Genomic DNA, 13,379 nt, shown 5'->3' with positions numbered 1-13,379 from the left:
TGATCTTAAAGGTGCTACTGGACTCTATTTTTGCTGAGCTACTACAGACCAACATGGCGACCCACTTGAATCTTTCCCTTTGTTTTTAGGGCTGGCTTTTAAACAGTGGGGAGATGGGGGTTCTTGTACCTCCAAGGACCAGCTAAGAAGCAAAAAAAACTCAGCCATCTTGCCATGAAGGGCCACCTGCTGAACTTCTGCCTGTTATGGTTGAAGGCACAGGAGTCCTGGAAAATTGGCACCACTGCTAACAAATAAGTGGTCCTTTGTAAAACAGACAAGGGGGATGCGGGTGGAACAGCAACATCTATTTATCATGCAGGAAAGGTTCGTCTTCCTGGCCTCCTAACAGTCAATTATCCCCAAAAATAAATTAGGGGGGAACCTCCCTGGCCAACCTCCCAGCCTATCTAAGCTTTGAAGAACTGATTGGCCACAGGTGAGGTCTCCTGCCAAAGAAGGCGGGAATTGATATAAAAGTTTGTCTTCCTCCGGAAGGGCGATGCTGCTTATTTTTGTGAACAGCCAAAACTTGGAGTCATTGACTTGGGAGGGGGAGTTGCTGCTATGCCTTCTCTCTGCTTTGCCTGGTAAGCGGGTTGGGTGCCCATAGAGCAAAGGTGGCTTTTGTTGGGGGCAGCAAAGTGGGGGAAATTCCTCCAACTGAATTTGGTAACCCTGGGGATAATGCTGTATAGGCCGGCTTCAGGGTTGCCAGCTCTGGGTTGGGAGAGACCTGGAGACTTTGGGGGTGGAGCTGGGAGTGGGTGGGATATGGGGCAGCGAGGGGCCTAGGTATATAATGCTCTGGAATCCACTCTCCAAAGTAGCCCTTTTCTCCAGGGGGACTGATCTCTTTGGTTTGGGGATAAGCTATAATTCCAGGGGATCCCCAGTGCCACCTGGAAGTTGACAGAGCAGGGTTTTCCCTCCCTTGGGGGAATTTATTTTTATCGTCCAAGAGACCTTCAGGCCCTGTGTGTGGAGTCGGCAAACCTTTCTGACATAGAAGACCTATTTTTAAAGGGTTTAAGGGTAGCTTGTTCGTGCAGTTGTGTGTCCTGGAGGACATCTGCCCAGCTCCCTTGAAGAGCTCCCTTGTCCTGTTAAGTGATCACATGCCCCCGGATTAGAGCAGTTAGATGCTTCCGTTCCACTTTGTGCAGGCTGACTCGTACAAGGTTTTTGAGTTTTCTGAAATAATCTTTCCGACTCGGTGGGGTGGGAGAGAGGGAAGAAAGCAAAGTTGTGTCACACTCTGATCTTATGACCTTGTGCCTCATAGCTTGTGCAGACCCATCTGTTCTCTAGGGTTGCCATATCTGGGTTGGGAAATTGGGAAGAAAGAGACCATTTTCTCCAGGGAAGCTAATCTCTGTTGCCTGTAAAATCGGTGTTCTCAGGTCCCCCCTGAAGGCTGGCATCTCTGTCTCTTTGTGGCATTTTCTAGAGCTGAAATCCTCCTGTGCCTATAATCTTGGCAACATCTTAGGGGTGGTAACCTCCATGTGGGGCCTGGAGCTCTTCTGGAATTACAACTGGTCTCAAGACTACATAAATCCATCTTCTTGGAAGAAATGACCACTTGGAAGCAAGGGACTCCATAGCATTGCTGCCAAATCTCCAGAAATCCCCCAAGTTAGGGAAGCCAACCTTAAACAAAGCCCAGTGTTGGTTTAACTTAAACAGTCCCATTTGCATGTCCTTCTCTGTAAGCGTTCTGCATGCTCCTATTTTGGTGTCCCCCACACTGGACAGGTCAACTCAGCAGGATCCTTCCCATTCCTCTTCTGCCAGATGTGTGCGTCAGATATAGGGTTGCCAGCAACTGGTTGGAAGATACCTGGAGATTTTGGGGGTGGAGCCTGAGGAAGGCGGGCCTTGGGAAGGGGCGGGACCTCAGCATAGGTCTCATGCCGTAGAATCCACCTGTTGAAGTGGCCATTTTCTCCAGGTGCACCGATCTGATCACCTGGAGGTTGGCCCCTCTAGTCAAATAAGCACAGAACTCACTTAACCTTCCTGTTTTGGGGCTTTCTCTGCAGTTTGACTCTGCTTTGTATACTTCTGCCCTGGGAAGTGGCATCTCTACCGTTCCCTGAAGGTGAGTCCCAAACTTTCTCTTGTGGATGCAGTTAGGAAGAATGAAGGAAATAGGTGGGTATCAATTTGGTCTCTGCCTTTGCCATCTCTCTCTCTGGAAGTTACGGTCACCTCTGATTCGTCGCTGTGGTTTTGTTGCGTTCTTGTGACACTGTAATTTGGGTGATGCGTGCTTGTGCGTAGGGTCCCTTCTCTTACCATAGTGGGAAAAGGAACATTTAAGTTATGTAGCGCTCTCATAGCTTCCACTGACACTTTTTGTCCTCCCCCCAGGGATGCCAGCCTCCAGGCCAAACCTGGGGATCCCCTAGGATTATAGTTCCTTTGCAGACCAAAGAGATCAGTTCCCCTGGAGAAAATGGCTGTTCTGCAGCGTGAATAAGGGATGCCACCTTCCAGGTGGCGCCTGGGGATCCCCTGGAATTTCAGCTCATCTCCAGTTGACTGAGATCAGTTCCCCTGGAGAAAAGGGCTGCTTGGGAGGGGGGACTCCAGAGCAGGTCTTTCCCTGCCACAAATCCCACCCACTCCCTGGCTCCACCCCCAACATCTCCAAATATTTACCAACCCAGAGCCGGCGACCTTATCCCCTCCCTTGTTTTGTATGTATGTTTAAAAGTTTCAAAACTGAATTGTTTGAGTATTTTGAGTGCTGTTTTCATGTTTTCAAAGTATTTAAAGTTTAGATTTGATACGTCACCTCCTTGGAACACTGTTTGGCACAGAACCATTTTAAAGCAAAGTCATCCGTAGACTTCGATCAGAACGGACTTTAATCCGTCAGCTCCATGCAAAGGCTCTTTTGAGTCAAGTCTTGAACCAAAATGGTTGGGGGAAGCGGTACATTGCTTACTTGACTTCTCCTGGAGTTAATACATCTCTCACAACTGTTAATGGTCCGTTACTGGGGAGCACGGCCTCTTCTGGAAGGTGGAACCCTCCAGCATTGCATCTTCTATCTTTAAAGCCCGTGAACAGATATTATTATTGCAAGATTGGGGTGAGCTAGAGCAGCCATGCATGCTCAATGGGGGTCATATGGTCCCCTGGGACACCCTGGCACATTTGAAGGGGCCACAGACGGAAAAATGGGAGAAGGGGAGCCCGAAGTGTTTATGGAGGCCCTGGTAACTGAACCAACGAAATACCCTATTTGTCACACATGACATCATGGCTAGAAAGTTCACCCTTCGTCAAGGGAAAGAAAAACAAACCATGTCACCCGTTCCTTTGCGTGTGCTTGAATGAATGCATTCAAGGAAAAACATGAACCATGCTTCTCTTGGTCAAATGTGCTAGAAATCTGCCTTGTATATATTTAAAACAAGGTACATTGAGTGTAGTTAGTTCACTCTTAGATTAGGCCTTTTTTAGCCCAGCTCATGTTGCAGGAGGGTCCTGGAAACTGAGAAGAGCTGCAGGGCCAAAAAAAACCCAAAACGGTCAAGAATGGTTGAGTTGGAGAATTTCTTCATGAGATATATGTTTTTCGTGGTGAGGAGGAAGATACATTTTAACATCAAAGATGGACCCCATGGGGTCTGACATCCCTATACAGAATTGTCCAAGCTAGATACGGTGACAACACGTGACTTGTTACTCCTTATGTTAACCAATTCCTAAACTGTAAGGACTACACGTAGTTCTTGGCTCTGTTTGATCCAGGAAGCCTGTGGATCAACTCCATAATTCTACATTTCAAAATCTTTCTGAAATCCCTTTACTGCAGCCCAAACCATCACGTTTCAACTGGGTGACATATCAGACTCCTGTTGATTTGTATTCAGTGTGTTTTTTTTTTTCATCCCACACCCTTAGCGCTATGAGCTAAGGGGCCTGTGGACTTCTGTTTAAATCTGCCAAATTAACGGGGTGGAGGGTGGGAGGAGGCTTAACTGGGTTGGGCATGATCCGGCCTCTCTCTCTTGACTTTCCTCGGAAGGTGCTGCGCGAACTGAGTGCCGGGGACGCTACTTTTGGATATGGTTGGAAAAAGCCTCTCTGGGCCAGAACTTGTGGCGTTACGGAGTCTTCAGTAAGTATTTCGGTAGGCTGGGCTTTTCGGGCTTGTTTCAAATCCCAGACCTATAGAAGCTGGCCGCAGTTTCCCAGTGGGCCGCATTGGTATGGTGAAGAAGACCTGGTTTCTGACATATTTTGGAAGCTAAGCCAGGACAACCCTGGAGAGTATTTGGATGGGAGACCACTGAGGGAGGTCATGATGCAGTGACAGAAAAAGACAAGGTGGACCTGATGGCATTTTAAGCGATGGAGACCCCTGCCCTCCTCAAACCCCCTCTCCTCTGGCTCCACCCCCCCCCCAAATCTCCTACCCCAGAGTAGCAACCGCTAGGCACCACCCACTGAGGACTTGCTCTTAATTTTTCCCCCCTAGACAATCTTGGCCAGCTAATTCCCGTGACGGAGCAGGTCGCCTCTCAGTGTGGCTTCACCAGTACCACTGACCTCTACGGCAACCCAGAGATCAGGATCTCTTTCCTGGCCTGTTCCATCCAGAACTTGGTAAGCCCTGGACTGTGGGAGCATCCTAGGGTCCCCGGGACCCTCCCCGGAGAATTAACAGGACCAAAGTGCTCCTTCAGGCTTTGAACCTTCCAGAATTCAGTGGCGTCAGGTCCACAACCGACTTGCATCGACCCCGTCCTGGGGGGTCTTCAAGGCAAGAATCGTGGAGTTATAGAGTCTGAAGGGATCAGATTCATTCATTCATTCATTCATTCATTCATTCATTCATTCATTCATTCATTCATTCATTCATTCATTCATTCCATATACCGCCCTCCCTGGAGGCTCAGTCCAAACCGCTGCAGAATGCAGGGGAATGGAGCCAAAGGACACAGAGAGTATTCTCTGTTTTTTCTTCTTGTCCAGTTTGACCAGGAGTTCAGCCTGCGGCTGCAGGTGGAAATAATCGATCCGGCGAACCGGACGGCGACTTACGACGTGTCCCTGACTTGCCCCCTCGGGGCTCCTTGGAGCCCCCGGGAGATTGTCTGCGAAGAAAACTACATGGAGGTACGTTTGCGGGCAGGGAGCTCCTGGGAATTGTAGTCCATGTACATCTGGAGGACTACCCCTGTGTTAGCCGACATGGAGCTAGGGGTAGTCAAACTGCGGCCCTCCAGATGTCCATGGACTACAATTCCCAGGAGCCCCCTGCCAGCGAACGCTGGCAGGGGGCTCCTGGGAATTGTAGTCCATGGACATCTGGAGGGCCGCAGTTTGACTGCCCCTGAGCTAGAGACTTGCCCGAAAGGCTGGAACCAGCAGGCTTGTGGTCTCTGTTTCAGGTATCCGTCCGACGTGCTGTCCCAGGCATAGCCAGCGAGGCCTTGAATGAAGACTGGGTCGCCGCGTGGCCTGTGGTGAGGAACTGGGAGGTGGACTGGGGTGAAGGAGAGGGTTAGTGGCTCTCTAGGGGGGCAGGTTAAATTAGCTGGGTCTGTCCCGTGGAGTTCCCCAATAAGGGAGCCCACAGACGTCGGCGGCGAACTTCCCTTAGTGCCTACTAAGTTCCCCTCATTCAGATAAAAAAAGGTAGAATGCAGATTTGGGCAGCCTCAGACTGATAGCTTTGGGATCATGCTAGGAAGATGCCCTTCAACTTGCATTATATTTTACTGTTTATAACTGGGCTCTCCGATTTGCTGCCGTTCAAAGGCGAAGTGTCCCTAAACGCAGCAAGGATGATGTGCCAAGAGCCTGATTCAGAATAACAAAACAGAGGGGAGGGTTGAATTTTATATGCCGGTGGCGCATCTTCCAACGCTTCCGTGGCAGAGGGCGGATTCGAACTCGGGTCTCCCAGATTCTAGTCCTGAGACTGGAAGAACTACCGTACGCTGTTCTCTTGCAGGCCCAGGGAGCGATGAACCAGGTGTGGCAAGTGGTCTTCCACTTCCAGAACGGCTCCCTGCAGAACATGATGGCCACTGAGGCCCACGCCTTGGGCTACGGGGTCAACACCACGGCGACCCGTGTCCTCTTCCGCACGCCCTACAGCACGCGGCAAACGGAAATCTCCAAGGTAAGCAGTGTGGGCGGGAGGGTGACTTGTAGAAAAAGGAACAGACTCCAGACGTGCCCCAGGGAGACGGTATGCTTTCCCTAACCATCATCCATCTTTCATGGTGGGCTCTGCCTCCTACAGCAGCCATCTTGCGGCTGGCTCCGCCTCTTGTGGCGGCCATTTTCTGCAATGGTCCCACTTTGCCCAAAAGATGGATGATGGTTAAGGAGGAGTCTTGTAGGCTTAGGGTAGCTTTGATACAGGGAGAACTAGGTCAATCCATGATGCTGAATCTTATTCTTGGGAGCTTGGAGTTAATGTTCTAGGTCACAGGTTCCCAACCCAGGTTCCCTAAGAGTTCCGTGGCCTTTCCCAGAATTTTGGGTGGCCACTGACATCCCTGGAGCCCACTTCCGCAGTTTCTCTACAGGCCTAACCTAGTGCAAGCCTCATCCACTTTCATTTTATCTTATTGGCTCTCCCTGACGCTGGCCGCATCTGGTGGGAGTGTACAGGTGAGGTCACTTCCGGGAGGGGGGCGTGGCAGCCAGGAATGGCCAGTTGCCATCACTTCTGGAGTTCCTCGAAGCCTGAAAAACATTTCAGGACTTCCTCCACATCAAAAGGTCGAAAAAAAGACTGTTCTGGGTAGTCTGGAGACTGGTGCTAACCTTGCTTTCCTCACAGGTCCAGGGCTTGGACGTGCAAGTTGCCCGAGCAACGGTCTTCTACAAGCAGGCTTGGATGATCTTGATGGTCGACACGGCCGTCGCCTGCCCCATCAGTGAGTCTCTGTTTCGGGATCGGGGCAACAGCCTCTTACTGTGAAGGGGCGTTGTGGTTTGGCTGTTCCTCATAGCCATTCCAGAAGAGAGTCAGGAGTTTGGAACTCCTCATATTTTCAATAGTTGGGGACGATGCCTTGAATGAATGAACAGGGTCCTGGATGGAGCTACCATAGGCATTCTGAGCTTGGACCAGGACAGAGCTTGCGTGCACCCTGAAGGGCCATGCAAGGCATGTCTCTCTCTCTCTCTCTCTCTCTTCCCCAAACCAGACCTCCTCCAGGTGTTTCCTCTCCAGGTATTTCCAAGTGCAGAGTTGGGACTCTTATGTCTCCAAACCTGTCCTGGTGGACAACCTTTTCTCTCCCACAGATCCTCCGGTTTTCACGGCCTCGATGCTGAGCTGGGTGACTCCCCGGGTCATGCCGTCCCTGGTGAAGTTCCCCGACCTCTATCGGGACGAGACCATAGAGATGGGCCTGGACGGGCGCGTGATCGACGCGACCACAGTCAAAAGGAACGGGTACACCTTCCTGACCGATGTCAACTTCATCAGCATCTCGGTGCCCATTGGGGCCGCCGGAGGGCTCATCGAGGTAAGTGCAAGAAGGGGGACCTTTACCCAGAATGCCTCGAGATGGGTCAGGCATATACCTCCCATGGCCTCTCTAGGAAGACAGAGCAGACAAGATGGCTCTCCTGGGTGTTCTCTCTTTTCTGTCTCTCTGGGGCTGGGTTCTGAGTTAAGAGGGAGGGACAGGATTCGTGGAAAGACCTTTTTGGTCAAGGGAGCTGCAAAATGGTGGTGCTTCTGCCCATCCCCCCTTGACTTGAGCTCCCGGCGGCCCAACTGGCAGCGTCAACCGCCGTTATTTACCTCACTTCCAGGTTATCACCTTGACTCAAGGTGGGTTTCACAATTAGCATGTTGCAACGAAATGCAATCCTCGCCATAAAGCAAGGTTAGTTACGAAATAGGAGAGCAGGGTTAATACATGCAGTGTCATGTACAAGACACAATGTGCCGATGCAATTAAAATGTGTTTCCAAGGTTTTGGATAAGGTGCTTGGTTCAGGCAGGTGTCACACTGGGTTAAATAAAAACAGAATTTTGTCGAGGGTTTTAAAAGAAAAGAACGAACTAATATAAGTGAGAGAAAGAGAAGTAAAAAAACAGGGCTACAGTAAAAAAGGGGATTTTTTTTTTAAAGCTTCTGGTTTTCTGTGACAAATATGTGTAGAATTTTGAACTTGCTCTGCAATAACAGAAAAAAAAAAAGAACTTTCCCCGTGTCATCTAATTAATTCCCCTCTTTAATCATCAAACCCACAGACCATCACTTCAATCTTTTTTCCTGTTTTGTGCTAAAAGTCTAAGCGGTTTCCAGTCAGCAATAAAGGCAGATACTGTCTTTTCTGTGATCCAAGAAGAACAGGTGTGCGAGGGACGGAGGGAGGTGGTGAAGGAAGACAGCATCTCCTCTGGCAGCTGTTCCCAGGTGCACCTGCAGGGCCCAGGCTCTTGGGAGGCTGTCAGCGCCGTCTCTTCTGCTTGCAGAGCGATGTGATTGACAACGTCTACGGCACGACGTACAGCATCAAGCTGCTGCTGGACCGCCTGTGGCAAGGGGACGAGAGTGACCGGACACGCCATCGCAGCCTGAAGGCCATCCGCACGGCCTTTACCCCTCGCCTGCCTGTGCTCATCAACAGTAAGCGCGCCGGGGTCTAGACTCCCAGCATGGCTGGGGGAGGAAAAATCACCAGGCCTCTAAAAGGGAGAACCATGCTTGGTTCCCCACTCCTCCTTCACTTGCAGCTAGCTGGGTGACCTTAGGTGAGTCACAGTCCTTTTAGAGTTGTTCTCCCAGAGCAGTTCTCTTGGAGCTTTCTCAGCCTCACGTACCTCACGGGGGATGGTGCTTTTTGGTTGCCTGGAGACTCCTTTGGATAGTAAAAAGTGGGGTGTAAAATGCTAGCTCTTCTTCTCCCAACCTGTCAGAGGACTGTGGATTTGGCCTAAAAAGAGGCTCAACTGGACAGAGGAAAAATAATATGAAACGGCAAGGGATTGGTTTCTTTTTTCGTAGACACCGTCCCAGAGAGGCGCTACTTTGATGTCACCTTGGGTGACTTCCTCCCTGATGTGGTGCTCGTGTCCGTGGCGATTGGGGACAACCCCATGACTCCAGAGGAGCTGAAGAACCGGGGCTGCAAGCTGACCGAAGATAGCCATCCCGATGGCTCCCGGGCCTTCACTCTGCTGGTCCCTTTCGATGATCCTTTGGTCCCCCAAGAGGTAAAAGAGGGGGAAGGGCTGGATCACAGGAGGCATGCTGCCTGCAAACCCCAGGAGTCCCATTCTGCTGCCCAAACCAACAGCCAACGGCAGACCTATCCTTGCAAACTTGTCTCTCCTCTGGTCTTGTAGAAAGCGCTGGCAAAAAAAAATGGAGATGCTAGAGATCGACCCCAGGGTCTCATACATGCAAGGCGCACGCTCTGCTTCTGAACTACATCCCCGCACAGATTCATGTTCTTCCAGAAAAGCCAGCTTGGTGTAGTGCAGGGGTAGCCACACTGGTCCGAAGCAAACCCCCCAAAACAGAAGCCACATGATAGGCAGCAAGACTCCAAACTTCTGAGTTATCTAAATTCCTTTATCAAGCAGGATATTAAACAAAAGGTGTGTGTGTGTGTGTGGGGGGGAGAAGTACAGAACATCTATGCAGGTTTGAAATTCTGTCCTGGAAATGCAGCTTTCTCCGTGGTACGTGTACGGGCTTTGCGCGACTCAAGGTTTTTCTCTTCGGCAGTACCTGTATGGCACCATCCGGAAATACACCTTGCCTCTGTACTACACGCTCAACCTGGTTCCCAAGAACAAGCCTCTTGTTTACCCTGCTGTCGTCGAATGTGAAGTCCCTGATGTCGGTGAGTCTCCAGGCGGGAAATCGCTGGAGATTTTGGGGGGGGGGGTGGAGCCTGGTGAGACAGGAAAAGGGAGGGGACCTCAACGGATTATAACGCCATATAGATCTTGTGGCTAAGATCCACTGATGGACGTCCGCTCTAGATGTTTATCTGAATGTTCTTCAGCCTGTTGAAATCAAAATCGTGTTAGTCCTTTATGAAAGGGACGGTTGCTTCTTGCAGATACTTTCTTGTTCCATCCGGCAAAGAACTGATGCACGGTTTCTGAACCTGGACCGTGGCTTCCCCCTAACGCTTTCTCCTTGCTCTCGATGCCATTAGTTCTCCCAACCGTTGAGGGTTTCTGCGAGGTGGGGAGGATCACCCTGGTGATGACCCATGGCAACCTGGATCGCTACTGGATCCCGTACGTTGGAAATCTGCGGCTGACGGCTGAGTTTGCCGAATCCCAGAACTACACTGTGCACGATGACGGCAGACGCTTCTACTTATCCGCCCCTTTCTTGGCGGCGGGCTTGGCTTATGAGGTAGGCTTGGGCTTGTGGGGGTCTGAGGGTGTCCTGATGTTGTGTTGGGAAGATTTTTTGAAGTATCTAACCGGACGCCCGTAATCGTCTGTTTCCAGGATATCTCCCTTCAAGGCCTGACTGCCCGGCTGGAGTTCAGTCTGAGGGATAACAGGACTCTGGACACCGTCATAACCTTTCCGGTTTCTTGCATCTTCCCTACGGGGAAACTCCTCGGTGAGTGTCAGAGTGTCCGATTTGGAGGGGGGCAACGTCATGTTTCCATAGAACTTTGAACTGACGGGCTGTCGTTTTGGGGTTCAGTGTGTCTTCCCAACGGCACGATGGCAGCCACTGTCCTCACCCTGGACACCAAACCTCCCTTGGACCCCCGGAGAACCCACCTCCGAGACGAAACCTGCAGGCCGGTGGCCGCCGACGAATCCCGGGCCCTCTTCTCTTTCCCAGTCGCCACCTGTGGCACAACTTGGAGGGTTTGTTTTGCAAAAAGTTCCGGGGAGCAGGAGGAGGGGGAGGCAGGGGGTGGAGGAGACCTAACCTGAAGAGTAAGGCCCTATCAGAAAGGGCCAGCTCATCAGGCATCGTGCGTGTGGGAGGGTGAGGGCATTGTATCTACAGGAAAGACCTGCAAAGACCATGGAAGGCCATGTGCAGAGAGTGAGAAGACAAATAGAGAGAGAAGCCAGACTTAAAAAGCACTTTCCCAGTCACAAATCACCAGCTCATCTGCATCATGTGTGTGGGAGCGTGGAGGTTATCGTACCAACAGGAGAGAGCTACAAAGATCATGTGTCCCCATGGAAGGCCATGCGAAGAGAGAGGGATGGAAAGGACAAAGGAGGGGAGGGGGGAGAAAGAGTCAGAGGCCAGCTCCCAGGGTAAGACCAAGAGAGGCATTCCACTCAAGGCGATAACAACCAGGCACACTTTAAGTGATGTCCTGCCCCCCAAATGCACAGGACCGCTGATTCGCTCACTCCAACATAGTTAGCCGTAGACAGTATCGACCTTTGGCCTGACTCGGTCTAAGGCAGTTTTATGCCTGTCCTGGACTTGGCCCCTTGATAGCCCAGCCACAGAGGCAAACACAACATGTATGTCTGTTTTCGTCTTCCAGTTTGAAGGAAATTACTTGGTGTATGAGAATGAAGTCTCCTCCGAAAGACAACTGATTCCGGAAGCAAGCCCGGTTATTACCCGGGACTCGGAATACAGGTAATCCCCGAAAGATGCCGAGCCACAGGTGTGAGAGCTGGTAGATCTATACTGGTTTGGTGCTCAGCAAAACAGACGTGGTTACACGCGCATGGGTGTGTTTTTCCTTCCAGGCTGACGCTGCGCTGCCGTTACCCCCTAAACGAGACGCTCAGAGTGTGGGCTCAAAGACTTCCAGTGGGTGTGGTCACGCCGGTGCCCTATGCCCTTGGGGGCAGAAGTAAGAGCTGGGTAGTGAAAAGTGGGGGTCCAAAAACCACAGCTTCTTCTTCATTTCAAATGTTTTAACTCAACTTTACTGCGGTCTTCCAGATGCTCCTTTGGCAGCTTACCGGCAGGGGAGATCCATGAACGGCATTCCTTCCTCCTGGATGACGAGTCATCTTTCGGCAGGTGAGGCCTCCGGACCCCTCCGGTCCCAAATCAGGATAGTGTTACTACAGTGCGCGTTATAGGAGCTCAGGGGCTCGGTGTGCACAAGCTCCCAGGTTCAATCCCTGGCCTCTCCAGGGAAATGAACTGCTGATGGGTAACAGGAAAGATCTCAGATGAAGAGATTACCATGGGCGGTCTTTGTAGACGAGGCAGCTTCCTGTGTGTCCATGGGGGAAAGCCAGCTTGGTGCCATGGTTGAGAAGGTGGAGGACCAGGTTTGATTCCCCACTCCGGCCCTTGCAGCCTGCCTGCCACTGGCCTTGGGCCTGTCATCATTCTCTCAGCTCTCTCTCCGCCTCACCTGGCTCACAAGGCGTCTGTGGCGGGGAGAGGAAAGACAGGCGATTGTAAGCCCCTTTGAGACTCCTTTAAGGAGTAAATATTGGGGCACAAAAAGCAAGCTCCTAAGAAGAACGGTATTATCCCCACCATGTTTCCTCCTTCCATGAAATAGCAACCTTGCTTTCTTGGCTTGGGCCAAATCCTGTAAAGGTCTTTTCCCAACGAAGCCTCCAAAATCTGGTGCCCCTCTCCTGTCTTATTCAGTAATAGAACTAGGGCCTTGTTGGTGTGGGGGGTTCATTGCTTGTGGCATGCACGTCCTTTATTAATTAATTTATTTTTAATTTTTCAGGGGCAGCAGAGCCCATGAGGTTCTGGTTTCTCCTGATGGCCATATGTGGAGCAGCTGTATGGGGAGGCTTGTTTGCTTAGCGGTGAACACAAAACAAAATAAAATCTCCTTGGGCTTTCTTGCGTGTCCTGAGCTTTGGATGGGCCAAAGAAAGGGGTCGATGGGGATTCCAATAAGCCAATGCTAGCCTGATCTTGGAACTGAAGGAGGGTTGACCACCACCCACGCCCTGGGTTGCCACACAAAGAACCTCTGAATGGCTCTTGCGTTGAGGAACCCACGGCAGCGATGTAAACTGGATGCAACTCGACGGAATTTCCCACCACTAGTTCTCAAGGAGGAGGGAAACTTGGGCCACGAATGTCCCATTTCACGTACGGACACTTGCAGGATAAATTCCTCTTATATAAAAAAACCCACAATCATCTGGATTATTAGGGGAATGCTAGTCTGTACTGCCACAACACATGCGCACTTCTTCAGGGACTAAAAAGCACACACTTGGAATAAAACTGTGTTGGGCTCAAAGGGGCCACAAGACTCCAACTTTGTTCTATTTTGACTTGATCAACTTGGGCAAGAAAGAAGAGAAATCCCAGCTCAGGAATCACAGGGTCAGATCTTGGTTTCCCAAAACACACAGGGGAGCCCTGAAAAAGGCAGAGCTGGCCCCTGCTTCCCGACCCACTTTTGGGGGCTTCTTGGCCTCTGCATTC

At 51.0% G+C, this 13,379-nt stretch overlaps 1 protein-coding gene across 2 annotated transcripts; it reads left to right on the top strand.

Moving 5' to 3' along the window:
- The first annotated feature begins 456 nt into the window (after positions 1 to 456).
- LOC143826331 (uncharacterized) lies at positions 457 to 12,781 on the top strand. Of its 2 annotated transcripts, XM_077315079.1 has the most exons (19): positions 457 to 590; positions 2,046 to 2,104; positions 4,046 to 4,138; positions 4,499 to 4,626; positions 4,996 to 5,139; positions 5,415 to 5,489; positions 5,981 to 6,151; positions 6,821 to 6,917; positions 7,291 to 7,514; positions 8,477 to 8,630; positions 9,009 to 9,217; positions 9,735 to 9,852; positions 10,174 to 10,379; positions 10,478 to 10,595; positions 10,683 to 10,852; positions 11,497 to 11,594; positions 11,708 to 11,814; positions 11,907 to 11,987; positions 12,664 to 12,781. In XM_077315079.1, the coding sequence occupies exons 1-19, from the start codon at positions 568 to 570 to the stop codon at positions 12,741 to 12,743; spliced, it is 2,355 nt and encodes a 784-aa protein (XP_077171194.1). In that variant the 5' UTR covers positions 457 to 567; the 3' UTR covers positions 12,744 to 12,781. The 2 variants fall into 2 exon arrangements, with proteins under 2 accessions (XP_077171194.1, XP_077171193.1); XM_077315078.1 differs by lacking the exon at positions 2,046 to 2,104 and having other exon boundaries at positions 481 to 590.
- The last annotated feature ends 598 nt before the right edge of the window (positions 12,782 to 13,379 follow it).

This window comes from Paroedura picta, chromosome 16 (assembly GCF_049243985.1).
Source record: "Paroedura picta isolate Pp20150507F chromosome 16, Ppicta_v3.0, whole genome shotgun sequence".
Classification (NCBI taxonomy): domain Eukaryota; kingdom Metazoa; phylum Chordata; class Lepidosauria; order Squamata; family Gekkonidae; genus Paroedura; species Paroedura picta.
The sequence above is the reverse complement of the archived record's forward strand: the minus strand, read 5'-3'. Positions and strand labels throughout refer to the sequence as shown.